The 20,314-nt window shown below is 36.2% G+C and overlaps 1 protein-coding gene across 1 annotated transcript; it reads right to left on the bottom strand.

Moving 5' to 3' along the window:
• Window positions 1-609: 609 nt before the first annotated feature.
• On the bottom strand, window positions 610-18,731 carry optc (opticin). Its single transcript, XM_047149572.2, has 8 exons — window positions 18,251-18,731; window positions 10,773-10,886; window positions 8,472-8,648; window positions 6,220-6,391; window positions 5,930-6,088; window positions 5,258-5,460; window positions 2,475-2,570; window positions 610-1,362 (listed from the first exon to the last, which is right to left on the bottom strand). Exons 3-8 carry the CDS (start codon window positions 8,646-8,648, stop codon window positions 1,192-1,194), a joined length of 978 nt encoding a protein of 325 aa, XP_047005528.1. The 5' UTR covers window positions 10,773-10,886; window positions 18,251-18,731; the 3' UTR covers window positions 610-1,191.
• Window positions 18,732-20,314: the final 1,583 nt, after the last annotated feature.

Here is a 20,314-nt window from a genome sequence, read left to right as displayed (position 1 = left end):
GGTTTGGCTACACCAAATGATATGCTAACATCAGTCTTTCTACAACCTTACATTAGATCCAGAGTCTGTGTTCATCTCATACTGTGATTAGTTTAAAATTAGGGAGGACTGCATAATGAATAATCTGAATAATCCCCACTCGATTCTACATTATATATCATTTTATTAGAGCTTATCCTATTTTATAAAAGAATAACCTCCTGTAATTTGTCAGACATGTACAGATGGAGACCGACATTAGACAACTTGCTTCACATGTATGTTATGTGCATATGTGAATGTCATACTATAAATTTTTGAGAGTTGCTAAGTAAACCCTTGCATTCACCTGCACTACATGAGGAAATTTTTTAAAAATATATGTAACCTGCAACTCGGTCTCCAATATATATGATTCACGGATACATAGTCCAGAAGAGGGTATAGAACTGTGACTTTGGTTAGATGCCTTTCAAAACAGTCCAGAAAGATATGTGTGATTTTGCATAGTAAAATGATGTGATATATAGTGTGATCCATGTGTGGAGACTGAGCAAAGGGTGCTTGCTCATCAGGAATACCATCAAAAAAGATGCTGAACGCCACCGTGTGGTCATTAGTAGGTTAGGATTCTGAGGTAGAAACTGAAGCTTTATTAACACACTCATCCTAGACTCTAGGATGAGTAACATTTTTCTGTAACATTTATGTTTCTGTTAGAACATGTTTTTGTAACATTTATGGTCGTATCACAGTTTAACCTCTAGACCATAAATGTTAGACATTTAAACAAAAATGAAAATGCAATTTCAGACCAAAGAAAAAATATTTAAATTTTCTAATTTTAAGTGTTCAGCAGCAATTCAATTAATTCAGACATATCATGTGACCAAAAATGGCATAAGGAAGATTGGGTTCAGGTAAGTTATTTCAAGACATCAGGTCGATTACTAAAGGATACTTAAGGAGCTCAGCTTTTTTTTCTTTCTTTTTTTTTTTTAAATAAATGAGCAAAAGAAAATAATGTAAATAGTCTAAAAAAACAAAGTATTTTCTATACATACTTTGTCCATTTTGAGTGGCCATTTGAATAAAAGATTGGTCAGTTAGTGCCAAGACTTACATGTGCTATATTATCTAATACAGTGACTCTCCTAATACCTGAATCTACTGAAGCAGAACCATTCGAATAGCCATATGCCCTCCTAATACTCAGTGTGAGTTTCCCACAGGCACTCTTGGCAGGCAGACATAAGCCTGAGCATACTGGTTCACATCCACTGGGTTGCCATCCAATCTAATGTCTTCCAGAGCCTTGCGTACGTAGCTTAGGTCGTGACTGTTGCAGAATGTGTCTTCATTCAAGCTCTGGATGTTGTTGTTCTGAACAGGATATGAGAGGATGTTAGGACTGAAATTATATACATATTAAAATGATATATTTTAAATATATTTCTAAGGAAAGAAATGTGATTGGCAAACCCCCAACAACCCATAAGATGTTAAATACTCAATAGTACATTCCATTATGTTAATTTTTATGGTTTATATGGTTTAATTATTTAAAACAAATGTTTTTTGCTTGTATTTTCTCATTTGTAAGTTGCTTTGGATAAAGGCATCTGCTAAATGAATACATGTAAATGTAAATGTAAATGTGACAGCTGCTGTAGATAGAATAGTACAGTGTTTATAGTATCATTCAATTCATATTATTAGCAAGTTGGTTACTGACTGTATTGCAGACTATGCCTTGCTTTCTTCCAAGCTACTGTCACTGTCATTTACAGTGACTGTGGATTATACAGTGTATAATATATATATATATATATATATATATATATATATATATATATATATATATATATATATATATATATATATATATATATTACTGTATAATCTAAACAGGACAACTACACAGGCGGTCCAGGAGGCTTTTTGGCCTTACTGAATAGTCAGGATGTTTGACTTTAGCATTCATACTTAACATTGTTAATGATAATTGATTTTAATGTTTCAAAATCAATGCAACTGAAGTCCCCTTCAGATTGGTGCCTAATGATGTATGATGTATTTATTTGTCCATCTATTTTACATCCATTTGACATTTTATAATGGAGAGTTCACTGCAGTTCACTGCTCCATAATCCATGGATGTAACAAATTTTCCCTGATAAGCAAGAACAGAATTTGGTTGGTGCTTTCAAAGATAGTAAGTCAATATGTACTCTTTCATATGAGCCTTATTCTTTTAAGTTCTCCATGATGTATAATTAGTGTCAATAGGGAGTGGTTTAATTTGGGCCGTTTTATTTGGCATGGTTTTGGGGATTGTGAGGCAGTAGTCCTTAATGTGAATTTCAAAGTAAAAGTATGAGAGTTAGCAATCCTTTGACATACTTGTAATATTATTTATTTTTGTTTTGCATACTTCAGAGTTTGTAAATCCAGAGAATAAGCACTTTAAATAAAATAATGCATTAGTGGTGAACCTGCAGGTGAAGCACTCGTAGTCTATCAGGAAGCGGAACAGGAATGTAGTCCAGTTGATTGTCTGACAGGTACAGGAACTGCAAGTCTTTCATTTCCTGTTGAGGAATTCAGAAAATGAGGTGAAGGAAGTCTGACAGGGTGTAGCATGATTCTATGGTGGCAAAATTGTCATAAAACTGACATGGTTTTGTGCTGATTGTTTAATATTCTGTCAATCTTTACTGAAACAGTTAAATGATTTAACAAGGTTGAGATGAAGAGCCCAACAGTGGCAGCATGGCGTAGCTGAGTCCACTACACTAACATGTCCATTGTGACTCCAACCTGTCTCAGCAACTCTTTCACCAGCTCTTGAACCTATTACCATCTTTGCCACCATCCAACCAATACTTGCTGGGCTATCAGCATTTCACAGCTCAGTGGGTATGCCATTAGCTGGCTGAGTGAGGTAGCCTAGTTAGCCAGATCCTTTGATGTTACAGTATCAAAACTTTGTATTAACTTAAATGCTACAGCCTGTTGGTAATGCTGAGGAATATGCATAATGGGCACCACATCTAGAAATGATGTAGCTAGAAATATGTATGAATTAATATGGGGTAAGTTAACTAGCTAGCTAATGTTATCTTTCTTTATATACTGTTTATAATTGAGGCAATGTTCACTTCAGCATAGCTCACTTGGTTAGCTAACATAATTGTTCAAAGAATACACACAGATATGGTTGGCCTACTTGGTTTTATATAACAAAGCTGAAATATAGTACTTTTACTAGACAGCAAAAAACAATTACTTGCAGCAGTGTGGAAATATCTAAAACTGGTGAAATACCTAGTAAAATTCACACAATAAAGAAAAAGCCTACTGAAGAAATTAAGTGAAACATTTCACCATTAGCTTGCTCAAGGTTTTGTTATGGTTGGACTGGAACAGAAAACATTTTTTCAGATTAGCTGTGTTCATTTTAGAAATATAAAATGTTGTTTATAAAGTAATATTTCACTAGATGGCTTATTTACTCTTACTTGTGTACTTTTCTTGATCACTACTTTTACTTTTACTTAAGTGAATTATTACTACAGTAGAAGTACTTTTACAAAGGCAGTTTGTAGTCTTTCTACAACCTATGACAATTAAGTTGACTTTAACTACTTCGCAACACACCAAACAAATAAAGCATAAAGGTCTTACAACCACTATACACTCCAGCACTTTTAGTAGCACAGAAGCTTAACCACTGAGCTACCACTGCCCCAATTGTGGTTTGAACTTCACATTCAGTATGTCGCAAAGTTTTTAACTATATACACTCTAGTCAAAGGTACAACAGCATCCAGATCAGTACTGCTATTTCATAATACACTGTTGGATTTTGTTGCAAAATTAAAATGCTTTCTGAATTGGGACTGTATTATTTGTCTCTCCAAATTATGCTTGTTTATCTTATATGCTGCTACATGCTCATATGGTACTACATGTGATAGTTTAAAATCATGTGTAACTGCAGAGTCAGCCTGCTCAGCATTGCACATTATGCCATCTAGTTTATCCTTATGCTGCTCCTGTTGTTTGGAGTAATTAGTGCATACTGCTCTGTGTATCTATCATACTGTGATGCACTTTATTTTAATACAGTTTATTTATATTTGTACTTACATATTGTTTTATGCATAGCACCCTGATCCTGGACAAGGCGGAGAACACACCAGAGAGGGTGCCAACACAGGGAACAATCACACACCTATTCACACACTACAGACAATTTAGAAATGCCAATCAGCTTGTCTTTGGACTGGGAAACCCTTGATGCACAGAGAGAACATGCAAACTCTGTGCACACAGGGCTGAGGTAGGATTCGAACTCCCAAGTTCGGAGGTGCGAGGCAAATGTGCTAACCACTAAGCCACTGCTTTAGTGTAACATGTAATTTGCAAATGTAAATCAGAATGAGCAGATGTAGATTCATATCAGTACATTTGTCCGTCAGAGATATCAAGAAGCACTGAGCCCTGGATGCACTCATTGATTACGCATTGATTATAAAATACTACTGACCTATAAAGCACTAAACGGTCTCATGCCACAGTACCTAAGCAAACTTTTGGTCTTCTCTGATCTGCCATGCCTACTTAGATCAAAAGGTGCAGGCTATTTGTTGGTACCTTGAATAGTGAAGGCTACAGCAGGGGGAAGAGCTTTCTCTTACAAAGCCCCACAGTTATGGAACAGCCTTCCAATTAGTGTTCGGGACTCAGACACAGTCTCAGTGTTTAAATCTAGGCTGAAAATATATTTGTTTATTCAAGCTTACCATGAATAGGCTTTCTTTTATGCAAAGTATACAGTCTTATCCATCACGGGACAGTAAGCATACCTAATAATCTAAAAAGTAGTTATTTGAGTTATTGTAGTCTTTTTGTCAGCTTGATTTGAATATTAACTGAAGCTCTACCTGTATCTGCATGACTTTATGCATGGATTTATGCATTGGTCTGCTGCCACATGATTGGCTGATTGGATAATTGCATTAGTGAACAGGTGTACAGGTCCTATTGCTATTAATAGTTCCTATTAAAGCGGATGAAGACGATGAAATAAAAATTGGACTTGTTTTGAGAGAAGAATAGCAGATACTACAAAACATAATAGAAAAAATCAAATAAAATACAATACAGCCTATAGAGTAAAGTCATTTTCCTTTATACAATCTTCTCCTCTTGTGGTCTGAGTAGTTTTGTGTCCCTATATGGACTATTACCCTTTATAGCATTCACTACTTGCCTTAAAGCCTTCTCTGTGAATGCCGGCACTCGTGAGATGGTTATTGCGAACATCGATGTGCCTCATAGTGGTTGGAAGCTCAGGCAGAGACGGGATTCTGTTGTCAGCTAAAAATAGGTCCTGGAGCTGTGGGAGAGTGTGGAAGGTGTCCTCATCCAACTCGGAGATTTGATTCCCTGTTAGGTCAATTCGTTTTAACTGATCTAAGAGTAGTAGAAAAATGTGGATTATTGCTCTTGGGTAACTCAATAGTTGTCATACACAGCTGTTAAAAGTGAAACACTAGTACTGAAAAATTATTTCTTAAGTTAAAAACCTTATGCATTTACCCCAACTTCTCTAATAAATATTAAAAAATCTTTTAAATGACACAGATTTACTACAAACTTTGTCAAATTAAATTTTATGTAATCTTAGTCCATTACATTTTAATGTCTCAGCCACTAGGTCATGGGTCAAGGTCACAGCAAGGTCAAATCCACTTCTAATCAGGAAATGCTCTTAAGTACTAATAAAGGATTTTATTATAATTCTTATGCATTTTCAAATTGCTACATATTAACTACCTGCTTTAGACTTATGTACTTACCTTTAAGCATTTTCTAATAAATAATGAGTTTCTACTAATGCACAGTATTGGCTGCACAGAAATACTTAGTTTCACCATCTTACTCAGGTTAAGAAAGTCCTTTGCTTTGACTGCAGTAATTTTGTTAAAGCGGGCATAAAAGTATGTGGTGCCTTTGGGCAGAGGGGGGATCTCGATCAAATCAGCATCGTCACAATACACACTGCCACTGAGGCACACACACAGCAGGCAGGTGGGCATCCCTGCAGAGGAATATGACATTGTAATAACAGTTTTCATCACTAGAGGGTGTAAGATTCACATTTTTTTTTTTTTTTTTTTTTTTTGTTCAGGGCTGTTTATGTACGTGATGTCTGTCATATGTTCCACTCACCCAGGCCAGTGTCAGGACCAAAAAGTCCAGGGCCCTTGAAGTCCAGAGTAGGATGGACTGTGGGCTTGGTGGTCTGTGGTAAAAGTGTCACTTCCTCTGTTTTGTCTTCAGGAATAACTGCAGGAGGTAGATGAGTAATGGCTGCAGGAGGAGCCATAGTCCCGACTTCAAACTGGAGAAGATTAATGTTTTTTTTTGAGTCATACTTAAAGAAAAGCAACATGTTACCTACTGTACTGCTAAATGTTAAGTAATAGATGACCCACTGACCCAGGTCATGTCCTTTACCTTTATATCAGTGCAGTGTATTTAGCAAGCATTGAATACTTTATAATATAATATCTCATTTATTAGAAATATAAAGAATATTTCTTGAAGCAGACACAAAATCATACAGTGGGAGAAAGAAGTATTGGACGTGTCAACATTTTTTTCAGTAAAAATATTTCCAATGAGGCTATGTGCATGAAATTTTCACCAGACATCAGTATTCAGTATATATAACTCAAGAAATCTGGAAATATAAAGAATTCACAACATTAAAGTCCATAAATGAAGTTATGTGTAATAAAGTGGAATGACACAGCAAAAAATATTGAACAAATTAACTGAAACGTATTTAATACTTAGTGGAGAAGCCTTTGTTTGTAATGACAGCTTCAAGACGCTTCCTGTATGAACAAATTAATCGGCCGCAGTATTCGGGTGTGATTTTGGCCCATTCTTCTAAACATATTGTCTTTAAATCTTGTTCAATTGGATTCGAGTTAGGTGATTGACTGGGCCAGTCTAACGCTTTGATTTTTTTCTCTGAAACCAATTGGGAGTTTGCTTTGCTGTGTGCTTTGGATCGTTGTCCTGCTGGAAGGTCTACCCATGTCCCATCTTCATCATCCTGGTGGATGGCAGCAGATTCTTCTCAAGAATCTCCCGGTAAAGGGCTCCATTCATCGTTCCTTCAATTATATGAAGTCTGCCGTACGATGTGATGAAAAACAGCCCCACACCATGATGCTTCCACCTCCAAACTTCACTGTTGGGATAGTGTTTATAGGGTGATGTGCAGTGCCATTTCTTCTTCAAACATGGTGTATAGTATGACAGCCAAAAAGTTAAATTTTGCTCTCATCTGACCAGACTACACTCTCCCAGTTTTTGGCTTGTCCAAATGAGTTGTAGCAAACTTTAAACAAGCTTCGACATGCCTTTTCTTTAGTAATGGAGTCTTGCGGGATGAGCATGAGCAGTGGAGTGCATTGCCTATTGTTTTCTCTGTGACGATGGTACCTGCTGCCTCCAAGTGTTTCTGAGCTCTTTCTGAGTGGTTCTTGGCTCTTGGGCTACTCTTCTGACTATTCTTCTGACTCCCTGGTCAGAAATCTTGCGAGGAGTTCCTGTGCATTGCTGGTTGATGATGGAGTGATGCTGCTTCCACTTGCGGATTATGGCCCCAATGGTGCTTACTAGAGGATTCAGAAGTTTTGAAATACGTCTATATCTGATTCCATCAATATGTTTTGCAACAATAAGGTTCCGAAGGTCTTGGGAGAGCTCTTTGCTTTTACCCATCATTAGATATTTCTTGTGTGACACCTTGGTAACAAAAGCCTTTTTATAGATCATCAATTTACAAACCCAGCTGATATTAATTTGCACAGATAGGAGGTATAATAACTTATGCCTTTCCGGTGGTTCCTTGCCTTGGAGAACTGCTTTTTTTAACATGTTCAATACTTTTTTCCTGCATCATTCCACTTTATTACATTATTATGTTCAGACAGCAAACTTACAGAGTCCATGCCAACTCGAGTACACAATGTCATTAAAGGAATAAAAGGGGACAAAACAAATACTGAGAAACTCATGAAAATTACATGAAATTCATGTAAATGTTTTAAAGATTCTAATTTTCACTCAAGTTGTTGAATATATATATTATATATAGTCAAATGTGTATGTGTGTGTGTGTGTGTGTGTGTGTGTGTGTGTGTGTGTGTGTGTGTGTGTGTGTGTGTGTTGTTTTAGGGGGGGGGGGAATCCTCACATTCATCACAGAAGACAGGAACATAAATTTTCTTGTTTTAAAAATGTGGTATTGCTATATTGCCATATTAAGTGCTTTCATTTAAAATGGGTTATTTAGAACAGAAAATAATTCACTTCAAAAGTTCAAATACTGGAAAAGGTAGTTGTTTGTCTCCTGCCATGTTATAATTATTGTTTAGTTTCAAGCCACTGTTTTATACACTAACCGAAATCCCTGCATTCCCAACTTCCTCATCCAAGTCCTCATACTCATAGGTTTCTCCATAGTCGTTTAGGTCCCACATGTCCAAATCCACATCATAATTCGCAGGATCAGAATCAACTGGAGGAGCTGCCCAACAGGAGCCAAGCAGGGCCACAGCAACCACTACATACAGTGCCATCTGAGGGATAGATGAAGAATAACCTTCAAAATACATCTAGTGCCTGTATTTCCAGCCAGATGTTACAGTACATGCCATTCATAGAAAGTCTAAGGGATTATAATAATTTTTATGTAAATTAGATATAAAAATTTTTTTACAACCATTCATTCTATTCTACATCTTATCAGGAACGTTTACTGGTAGTTTGCAAGGTTGAATTTACACAAACAAGCAATTATGAAGGCATGCTTTTATTTAAAGTAGGAGAAATGTAGCTAATCTGTGTCCTCTCCTCTGTTCTAAACCATTATTATTAATCATCAAATATCTTCAATTTCATTAACTATCAGTTTCATTTTTACTAGTAGGTACTTAGGCAATGTTAGACCAAAGCAAGTGTATTTTATAGTAATTTCCTATTTCACTGTTTCCTACTGAGAATAAGTTCCTCTCTGATGATTAGTGAATATGTTCTCCATTGCATACTGTAAATGCATGTATCCTGAATGCCAAATGTCATGAATTCTACGTAATATAGGTTAGGATGGATGCAAGTGCAGTTAAAGACTTTTATTTGAGAGAGGCAGGCAGACAAATCCAAATCATGAGACAAGAGTGTGGTCAAGAACAGGCAATGGGTCAGGCAATCTACAAACAGGCATAAACTGGGCAAGGCTAGAATCAAGAATGAGAAATGAGAAACAAGGTCAATGAACATGAATCAAAACAAGAAACAAGGAACAACTGCTTGATAAGGAGATAACACTCAATACTATGCGAAGTGCAAAAAGACATGAGGAGTTTAAATGAAAAACGTAATCAGGGGTGAAACACAAGACAGCTGAAAACGATGATGTAACATCCGATAAACAACCAATGACAATACAGGGGCGAAGGCAGGACATAAACCATAACAAAAGCACGTGTCCAAAGTAAACAAAGTCAGTGTCACTGAAGACCCAAAAGCGTGCGTTAGCTAAGAGCTTGTGCATCGGGCTGGCGCAATGAACTCGAACTTCGGGTTTCTGAGCATAACTCGAGGGGAAATTGTGACACAAATAATTGTCAAGCCAATATTTGTCAAGCCAGTGAGTTTTTTTTTTTTAGCAACAGTGTACAATTTTCTAACAATGTGCATGACTCATTTCATTAAAAAAAAAGGTTGGGAAGGTTAAGATTTGCGTTAGGTTGTGGCTAAATGTTTCTTATTTTTCTCACAACCACATTTCTATGAAACTGAATAACTACATGATCCTTGCTAGTTCCAACTACATGATCCTTGCTAGTTCCAGTATTTACAAATTGTTGTGTACACTTCCTATGACTTCTCATATCTCCTAACACCACATACACATATGACTGAATGTTCGAGAACTGCAAACTAAAAAACTGAAGCGTACGATTGTATAGTAAAGCTTATTAACAGGCCTAATTAACTGCTTGAGATCTAAAGGTATCTTTGTAAAGAATGCAGAAACAGTGTTTGCTTTGCTGGCTGATGCAGCTGTGTCTGTGCAGAGCAGAGAATGTGCAAAGCAGGGTTTTTTTTTGGTTTGTTTGTTTGTTTAAGATGGCAATAAAATGAAGGAATTTCCCTAAAGTCTAAACATCAAATAATTAAATAATAATATGTTTACAAATTTGAGTCCACATCCATACAAGGACATTGTGTCATTTTGGTAAATGGCTCGAAATCTTTACATTTGATCAGATAAAACAGGTTTTCATAATTTTTTCCCCAAGAGTTGTCTAGTAAAGCTTTGCGGATACTAAAATTGCAAATGAAAAGCAACAAAAATGAATGTATGGTATGACAAGATGTACAACAAAATGCAATAAAAGTAATAAATCTTACGGCTTTGTTTAAAGCAGAAAAAGACAAGCTTTGACACATAATTTGATATAGCTTGGTGTTTTATGGAAATGCATCCAGGATATTCAGCCCCGATTTGTTCAATAGAACATTATGTTTAAAATTCAAAATCCCACTAGTTTTAGTATATTAGACTGGAGCTTTACATAAAATCATAAAATCGTAAGGAAATGTAATCCACCAGCAGCAACACCCAGACGAATATGTGATTAAATATTAGCCTTCAGTGAAAAATGGGGAGGGAAAGTGAGACAAAGCATATACCATACCTTTTATGCATAGAGTCTTGATGTTGGCGTGTGTAGACGGCTATAAAGAAAGCTGGTCTCCGAGAACTGGTGGTCAGCAGAATGTCTCAGAGTCGGGTGCAGGTCTACTGGAGCCTAATAGACAGATGGGTGAAGAGGGGACAGGTCATGTTCCTTGAATTGTTTGTTTGGTCAGCTGTCACTAATTCTACAGCCTTTTCCATAATTTGTCCTTTGCTACAAAACCTGTCTGGTTTTCTAATTAACAGTTGGGATTTGCGCTCTAGGTTGTACTTGTTTTGAAAAAGAAAATATTTTGTTTCTGGTGAGTGGAGTTTACTTGTGGATAATCACATGCATTTTTGTTGTTTGTTTGTTTGTTTGTTGGCATATTTACCCGAGCAGTAAGACATGTTGCAATTCATTTCTAAGCACCACCTAAAAATTCAAAAATGTCCCCAAAATGATAAATACCACAAGCTAGAATTAGTGGATAATGCTTTACACAGTTTCTAAATGTCTGATTTCCACTTTGTACAGGGTTAAAATACATGGATTGTTATATTGTAAAAGTAAAAATAAGGTCACTTGAACTGATTTGGTCACACTGACCACCAGCACCTTGGCAAAAAAAAAAAAAATCTTTTACTGCTAACATTTTACTGGCATCTCACATTCCTGTGTGAAACAGACTTTTCCTGACCTTACCTATCACCACACGTACCCACATATACAAACACACACAGAGTGAGTCAGACAGAGTGAGCTGAAGAGGAGCAGCTCTCTCTCTTCTACCTCCCTCCTCCTTTTCTCTCCTCTTCAGCTGTCCTCATTAATCTGTGTGTTTAGGACATCACACATTCCATGGCTAAATGTTTTGTACAGCTGAATGTAGAGTCAGAGTCAGCTTAGGGAAAAGCTAATGGAGCGGAACTCCTTCTTCATTTCTCTTTCTTTACAACTTTATTATATGTGATTTAATCCTGTTAAACCTTTAATACAAGGTGGGTTACATACACCGCCTCGTCGAGTTACATTTATAATTCAAATGGAAACTAGGCTGAAAAATCAGCCTACTACCATGAACACATTTAAATATTAAAATGATTAATTTTGCAACTGCTGTCTATAGTGGAGCTACTGAGGAAGGATATGGCATACAGCACATATATTTGCCCATTTAAAAATATATTTTTAACAGCTTTGAAATGTCATATTTCTAGCAGTAGCCTAGTTTTGAAGTTGTCATCTTTCAGGGATGCTTTGTCACATGTTTCATACAATTACAGTGATGAAAGACCAACTGTAAGATTATGTATACATCCTTGTCTTATCCTTTTGTTTCAGGATTAACTGCCAATTCAAACATATGAGATTGTATATGTTGAGTAAATGCCATTAGAGTGGAGCTTGAAATTGACACACCAGTTGCTGAAAGGTTTAGACATTCAGTGTTCATTGTACAGGATGAAAATTTTAAAATCTTGGGACCACATAAATACTGCATTGTTAAGGAAAGAGGCACAAATTAATTCCCAAGGATGAAAGAACTTTGGTCAGAAAGGTTAAACTGAACCTTAACATGACAACAAAGGAGTTGGTGTAGGAGTTGGAGGCATCAGGTTCCAGAGTGCTTACAGCCACAATTAAGAGAGTCCTACATATCAGTGGCCTGAAAACAAACATAAAAAAGTCAGACTGAAGATAAAACTTCACACAAACACCATTCATTCATCTTCATCTTCCATATCATGACCCTTTTTCATCCTGCTCAAGTGACTTTCTTTCTCCCCTTCAAACTATTCTCTCTCTTTCTTGTTTTTTTTTGACTATCAACAAAAATAAGAGTGACAGCCTGTGTTGGTGCAATGACGCAATAAAGAAATGAAAGTGGTACAGTAAAAGCCCATAGTGGCTCAAAAATCTGCATAAATGGCAGCTAAAACACTTTACAAACATTACATATCTCTTACTACTGACCAAGTTTCTATTTATAATAAATATGTAGGCTAACATACAGTGCCCTCCAGTAATATTGACACCCTTGGTAAATATAAGCAAATAAGGCTGCTGTGAAACATTGACTTTGCTGTTTAAACTTTTGATCTTTTGTTAAAAAATTCACAAAAATACTCTGCTCTCATGTATTTCAAACAATTGTAAATAAAACACAGGTTTAAAAATATATTTGTTAAATATAGGTGTGCAACAATTATTGACACCCGTTTAGTCAATACTTTTTGCTACCTCCCTTTGTCAAGATAACAGCTGAGTCTTCTCCTATAATGCCTGATGAGGTTGGAGAACACATTGAAAGGGATCTGAGACCATTCCTCCATACAGAATCTCTCCAGACCTTCAAAAACGTCGGTGGACTCTCCTCTTCAGTTCACCCCACAGGTTTTCTATGGGTTTGAAGTCGGGGGACTGGGATGGCCTTGGCAGGACCTTTGTGGTCAGCAATCCATTTTTTGTTGATTTTGATGTATGTTTTGGATCATTCTCTTGCTGTAAGATCCAACCACGGCCCATTTTAAGCTTTCTGTCAGACGCAGTCAGGTTTTAATTTAAAAAGCTGTTGATATTTGATAGAGTCCATATATCCTAACAAAATGTCCAGGTCCTCTGGCAGAAAAACAGCCCCAAAACATTAAAGAGCCACCACCAAATTTAACTATGGGCATGAGGTACTTTTCCATATGGCTAACTCTCTGTGTGCTCCAAAACCACCTCTGGTGTTTATTGCCAAAAAGCTGTATTTTGGTTTCGTCTGACCATAGAACCCAATCCCATTTGAAGTTCCAGTAATGTCTTGCGAACTGAAAATGCTGAGTTTGTTTTGGATGAGAGTAGAGGCTTTCTTCTTGAAACCCTTCCAAATAACTTGTGGTGACCCCAAGAGGCAACTAACTTCTGCAATTCTCCAGCTGTTATCCTTAGAGATTTTTTGGCCACTCAACCATCCTCTTCACAGTGCGTTGAGACTTATAGACACACATCCAATTCCAGGTTGATTCATAACATTTCCAGTTGACTGGAACATCTTAATTATTGACATAATGTTGGAAATGGCCATTTTCAATGCATGTGCTATTTTCTTATAGACACTTCCCATTTTGTGAAGCTCAATAATCTTTTACTGCACATCACAGCTATATTCCTTGGTGTTACCCATCTTTATGAATGACTAAGGGAATTTGGCCCATGTGTTATTTCGTATTTATACCCCTGTGAAACAGGAAATCATGGTTGAATAATTTCCTGTTCCTAGTCACCCAGGTATACTAAAAAAAATGTAAAATATCAATGGGAATATATTTCAAATATATTTTTCTCATATGAAAATGGGTGCCAATAATTGTTGCACACCTATATTTAACAATGTTTTTTTGTTGTTGTTGATAAACCTGTGTTTTGTTTGCAATTGTTTGATATTCATGAGAGCAGAGTATTTTTTGTGAATTTTGGAACAAAGACAATTTTCCGCAGCCTTCTTTGCTCATATTTACCAAGGGTGCCAATATTATTGGAAGACACCATAACTGTGGATAGAATACTTAGGAAGCTATGACAGTCAAAACAAATTAAGATGAATAAGAGCATTCAAAATAGATTAAATCTGGATCATTTCAGGTATGTGCACACAGCTTTATCCATGTCAACGTTTCTATTACTGCATCTGTTAAAGTAACTCTTTCTGGTTTTCGGCTCCATTAAGTTACCTGAGGCAGTCTGATTTGTCCTGTGAGGACGCGTGCTGATAGAGAAACATTCTCATTGCCTGCAACCTGTAGGTATTATGGACAATCACTAAAGTCAGCATTGTGCAACAACACACAGAATATCCCTGCTACACTTATGTGAGTTACAGTTATGCATCAGCTTTTGAGTGGGTAAAAGATGGAAACCCTCTTCACTTCCCCCCAAAAATGCAGCCAATTTGAACTGGATTGCTATCCCCCTTGAAATTCATCCCCTGACTCAGTCCACCTGTGGGCCCATCCTGCCCCCTCTTGCCCCAAAATTTCCAGTCCTGCCTAACATGACTCCCATAGACTACAAAAAATGTGAGTGAGTAAGGAGGCCCCAAAACTGATTGAGTTGCATCAGTTCTGTCAGGAGGAATGGGCAAAAATTCCAGCAAAGTATTGTGAGAAATTTGTGGAAAGGTACCCCAAAACATTTGATTCAAATGATGTATTGCCACCAAATACTAACAAAGTATATGTAAACATTTGACCCACTGAAAATCTGATTTTCAGTGAATAAAAGCTGAAATAAATCTTTCTCTTTGCTATAATTTTTAATGACCTCTTATGGAAATATAAATTTTTCTATTATCATAAGAGGTCATTTAAAAAATTACTCTAAAAAAAGATACTCTAATTGACTTAAAACAAGAAATGTATGATAACATGGAATGTGTGGAGTTGTGAAAAATTGGGTTTTAATGTATTTCACCTAGTTGTATGTAACCTTTTGGCCTCAACTTTATGATAAGGTACATAGGAATGGTTCATAAATTTTCCAGAGAAATAGCTATGGAAGACAGATGCTTCCAAGACTGTAGGAGGAGACACCCGCAGTGTTGCTGTAGGTGTAGATGAGCTATTTTACTTACAGCTTCATATGTTCATTGCTATTAAAGGTGATATATGAGGAGTTATGCATGACAAACACTAATCTTTTAGGTCCTGTGATTTTAGTGTCTTTAACATCCCAATTTCACCTCCTACAGCCTCAGAATCACTTAACTATCAGACCTGATGAATATTTGCCAAAACATCCTGTTTCTGAGTCACATTATAAAAAAGAAAGACTGTATGGGTTACTCTGAAACTGCAGCCACAAATATGTAGACTGCAGGTGTGTGGGTGTATGTGACAAAGAGGGATGGACCAGAATGAGAATGAGAATGAGAAAATTAGTGGTGTGAATGTAGGCATAGATACAGTACATCATTTTGGTTAGTGTATAATTTTCCCAACATTATAAATCTTAAGAGACCAATGCAATATGCATTTTAATTCCTTCTTGGTATCTGTAAGTAGCAGCCCCTGATATCTGTGGAAACTCTGCAATGACTTTAAACATCAAAAAAGTTGCATGGAAACAAAAAGTTTCATGAGGTTAAGTTTACACTTTAAACTGGATTAAGTTAAGTATAATGAGTTCATTTCTTGGGGGTTGTGTTTTACGGCCATGAGGCCACAGTAATATATGCCATCTGGATCTTGCTTTGTTTGCAAATATGCGCAAAAGCCTCATGACCTCCTCTGGTTGTTATTTTTAGGCAACATAGAACTGGAAAGACAAGGCTCTGCTCTGATTTTTTCTTTACATTTAGGTTATATAGGATTTTTTGTTAAAAGTTTTGTTTAAAAAATCACTTAAAATAGCTGTTATCGGTATAAGCAGTCTCTACTACAAGCCACCATTTGGCCCCACGGTTTTATAGACCGCATTGTGTACATGACAATTGGCATATAAAAATTTCAAGACATGTGTTGTGCATACACAATGTTTATAAATGAGGTCTTAGGAATTTAAGCCTATAGAAAGTATACTGACCCTGTAAGGGAGTGAATTTCATAGTCCTGTTCAAGTAAATAAGACAATAAATAAGATTGGAAAACACTGTTTTTACACTCAAAAGGGTGGAGGTTTGTTTGGGATAGAACTATAACATAGGATGGAAAATCTTAACATATTTTAACAACAGTAAAAATTAGTAGAGATTTACTTAAAAGACTTAAAAGAATTTGTTAATAATTATGATAATGATATTGTCAGCATATAGTTAACTTTTTGCACTGGTTCTGAAAAGCAAGTGAAATGTGAAATGGAGAATGGTGGTGCCATGCTTGCTCTCTTACCAAATACATTCCTCTATAAAGATCCTAGCTTGATACTGAAAGAACATCTGTGTGCTTGAAATCCAATGCAAAAACACAATCATCCCATTCAATGTAATGCACAGTATGTAGGCTAATTATTCATTATTTACAAAACTATAATAAGCAGGATTCAAATCAACTCTGCATAAATATTCAGTTTTTTTCTTTTTCAGAACATTTCCGTATATTAATTACATTAAAGGTATTGAATTGTGCTTTATTAGAAATAATATTTAATAAAAAAAAAATTAATAGATATAAAATAAGGATGTGAACTAATATGAAACTTTGAAACAGTGTAACCACAAAAAAATCACCAGCATTTAATTAATAGTGTTCATCTAATGTAAACTAGCAAAGTGAACCTGTACTCAAATTAGTTCTAGTGATTTTGTAGCACTTAGTTGTAAGAGCACAAATTTTCAGAGTGACACTGCACATGCCTTTAACATTAGTCATACAACCATTTATTGATTCTGGGAAAGCAGCAGATGGTGTCAGCTCATGTTCTAGCACACTCCCATCTTTTAACATTTACTGTAAACCCATTTGAAGCTGTAAAATGAATTTCATGCTACAGTATATACTCATTATGTTGTATGTATATGATTGCCAGAGACTAAATTGATAATAAATACATCCTGAAATATGGTAGTTACTGTTCAAATAAACTGTCTTATTTTGACTTTGGGATAATACATTTTATTATACTTTGTTTCCCCAGTGATTTGGGTGAAAAATTGTATGTGTAAACACTTCTCAGCTTCTCCTTTTCTAGTCTCAGTTTTGACACTGTTCTATTTGTTTAGTTACTTGATAAAGTCTGCATTGCTCTGTTGTTAACAGTCTGTTTTCTCACCTGTTTAATGTACTATTCTCAGACTAACCCTATAAAACACACTTTGAGTATTCACGTTCATCCTACACCTCTCTCCAACACCCAGCTTAATTCTACAAAATATATTCCTTAAGACTTATTTGATTAGTTATTCCTTCTAGCTTTCTGAATGGATGCTAACTGAAACCTTTTCTAAAAGGTTTGTAGAGCTCTCCACAGAAACTTGAACTGTACCCCAAAGAGACAAACTGAAGAACCATTAAAGTGCTAGTTGGAGCCTTTTTTCGAAGAGTGTAAAAAAGTAAACAGGAGCTCACTGACTGAACTCTTCTACAAGTAAATTTGATGCATTAGGAATAAAGCATGATGGGGAGTGCTGTTATAAGAAAATAATCTCTGACGGGTTGGTGCGATGTGGCCTGATGTGACATGGAGTTACTGTTACCACCTGAAATTATTTTCCAAAAGTAGCATATCCAGAAGTGTTTTATGCACAGTAATTTATTAATGATAACATTTTCTATGTATTAAACAATGACATGTACATTTTATCCATATTCTGTTACATTTAATGTTATGGAATGTCTTTGAAACAAGTTAATTCCTGTTATCACTTATGTTAAAGCAATTATAAACATTTGTTCCCTCTCCTAACTTTAATAAGACAAAAAAAAAAATGCAGCTTGTCATGTTACCAAAAACTGCACAAAGCCCTCTGCAGTGAAGACTTTCCCATGTTAAAAAACTTAAAGGAACCATATTACCTGTGACAGTTACAAATTGGTGATATTTCTTCCCATAGTGCATCCTGCTGCCATCTCTTCCCCAGGTAAGCAACACACACGCACCCGGCCATCCACATGATGTAAAAGAAAACGTGATTCATCAGACAAGGCCACCTTCTTCATTGCTCCATGGTCCAGTTCTGATGCTCATGTGCCCATTGTAGGAGCTTTCAGTGGTGGACAGAGGTCAGCAGTGATCTGCCGCTACACAGCCACAAACACAGCAAGCTGTAATGTGTGACACCTTTCTATCATAGCCAGCATTAACTTTTTCAGCAATTTGTGCTACAATAGCTCTTCTGTGAAATCGGACCAGACGGGCTAGCCTTCACTCCCTACATGCATCAGTGAGCCTTGGCCGCCCATGACCCTGTTGCTGGTTCACCAGTTGTTCTTCCTTGGACCACTTTTGATGGGTACTAACACTGCATACCGGGAACACTCCACAAGATCTGTTGTTTTGGAGATGCTCTGACCCAGTCTTCCCACCCCTTGACAGATACCATTGCAATGTGATAATCAATGTTACTCGCTTCACCTGTCTGTGGTTTTAATGTTATGTCTGATTGGTGTATAACAGCAAAGTATTAAATATGTGATTCTGTTTTTACCACAGCAATTTGTCAGTGTTTTCAAATGTTTAGTTATTGATGAATCCCACATCATGCTTTCTACTCTTCATATCTTCATTGCTACATTAAATATCATGGAATGTCTGCAAGAAAAGTTCATTCCTGTTAAACAGTCATTTACTAACCAACTAAATCTTTTTTCTCTATCTCTTGAAGTTTAATAATGTATAATGTTGTGGTGGAACTTATTACAGAACAATTTTAACAATGAATGAGACAATGAATAAATATCATGTCACTGGCTGCCTAATTGCTACACTGCTGCAATCCAGCTTATTTTAACAGAGTAATCAAAGTAATTACCAAGGTTAAGAGAGTTGATGTTCAGAATCATGTGAATAGATATGAGATTAAATCATCTATCTCTGAAGTCTTTTACACTGAATAAGCACATGACTCGATAGGTGTGGTCCTTCTTTCTCTTGCAGCAACACTGGAACAATGATTCTCTCGTCTGGAAAAATACGAGTCAATTATTCCAAACTCCTGAGTAAATTTGTGTGTGTGTGTGTGTGTGTGTGTGTGTGTGTGTGTGTGTGTGTGTGTGTGTGTCTGTGTGTGTGTGTGTGTGTGTGTGTGTGTGTGTGAAGCCCTTCCCTTACAGGAAGTCCTACTGGTAACTGACCTTTGTTATGAGCTGCTCCAGTGTGTATTCATCTTTTCCCAGAGAGATGTGACATATCCCCTATTAAATATCTGTGTTTCCTTATGCAATACTCCTTATTTTCTCCATTACTGTGAAAATGTTTACAGTAGGATTGAATAAATTTTGTTTCTTCATTTTTGACCAGCAGAGCTCATATTGAGCATGACTGGACAAAAAACAATTGTGGACCTGGAGTGAAATGTTTATGGTCTTATTTCAGGTTTTCCCAAACTAGGGGTCATGACCCTAGGTGGAATTGTTTGATTTACAGACTAAGATACTCTTTTTATACCCAATCATGTTACTTTACTGTAGTCAATTAAGCTCAAGCTGTTTCTTTTTAGCAACACTTACTTTTCCAGCCTTTTGTTGCTGTGTCCCTGCTTTTTTGAGACATGTTGTGGCCATCCAATTCAAAACTATCTTGTTTTTTTTTTCTTAAAATGGTACATTTACTCAGTTTAAACATTTTCTATGTTTTCTATGATCTATTATTAATAACATATGGTTTATGAGATTTGCAAATCATTGTATTCTGTTTTTATTTACATTTTACACAGTGTCCCACCTTTTTTTGGATTTGCAGTTGTATGTACCAGTCTTCTGTATCATCTAGATTACTACATATGTTGAATGTACAGTAAGGTCAGAGTTTATGATTTGAGACAAAGCTTATGAGAACAATCAGCTTTGTCATAAGCTTTCGCAAAACTTTTTGCTTCATGAAAAACATCATTGCATGAAATCGCTAAACCGCTCTACTTC

Source organism: Ictalurus punctatus, chromosome 21, assembly GCF_001660625.3.
Source record: "Ictalurus punctatus breed USDA103 chromosome 21, Coco_2.0, whole genome shotgun sequence".
Taxonomy (NCBI): Eukaryota; Metazoa; Chordata; class Actinopteri; order Siluriformes; family Ictaluridae; genus Ictalurus; species Ictalurus punctatus.
Note: the sequence above shows the minus strand (reverse complement) of the source record. Positions and strands in the feature narration are given on the sequence as shown.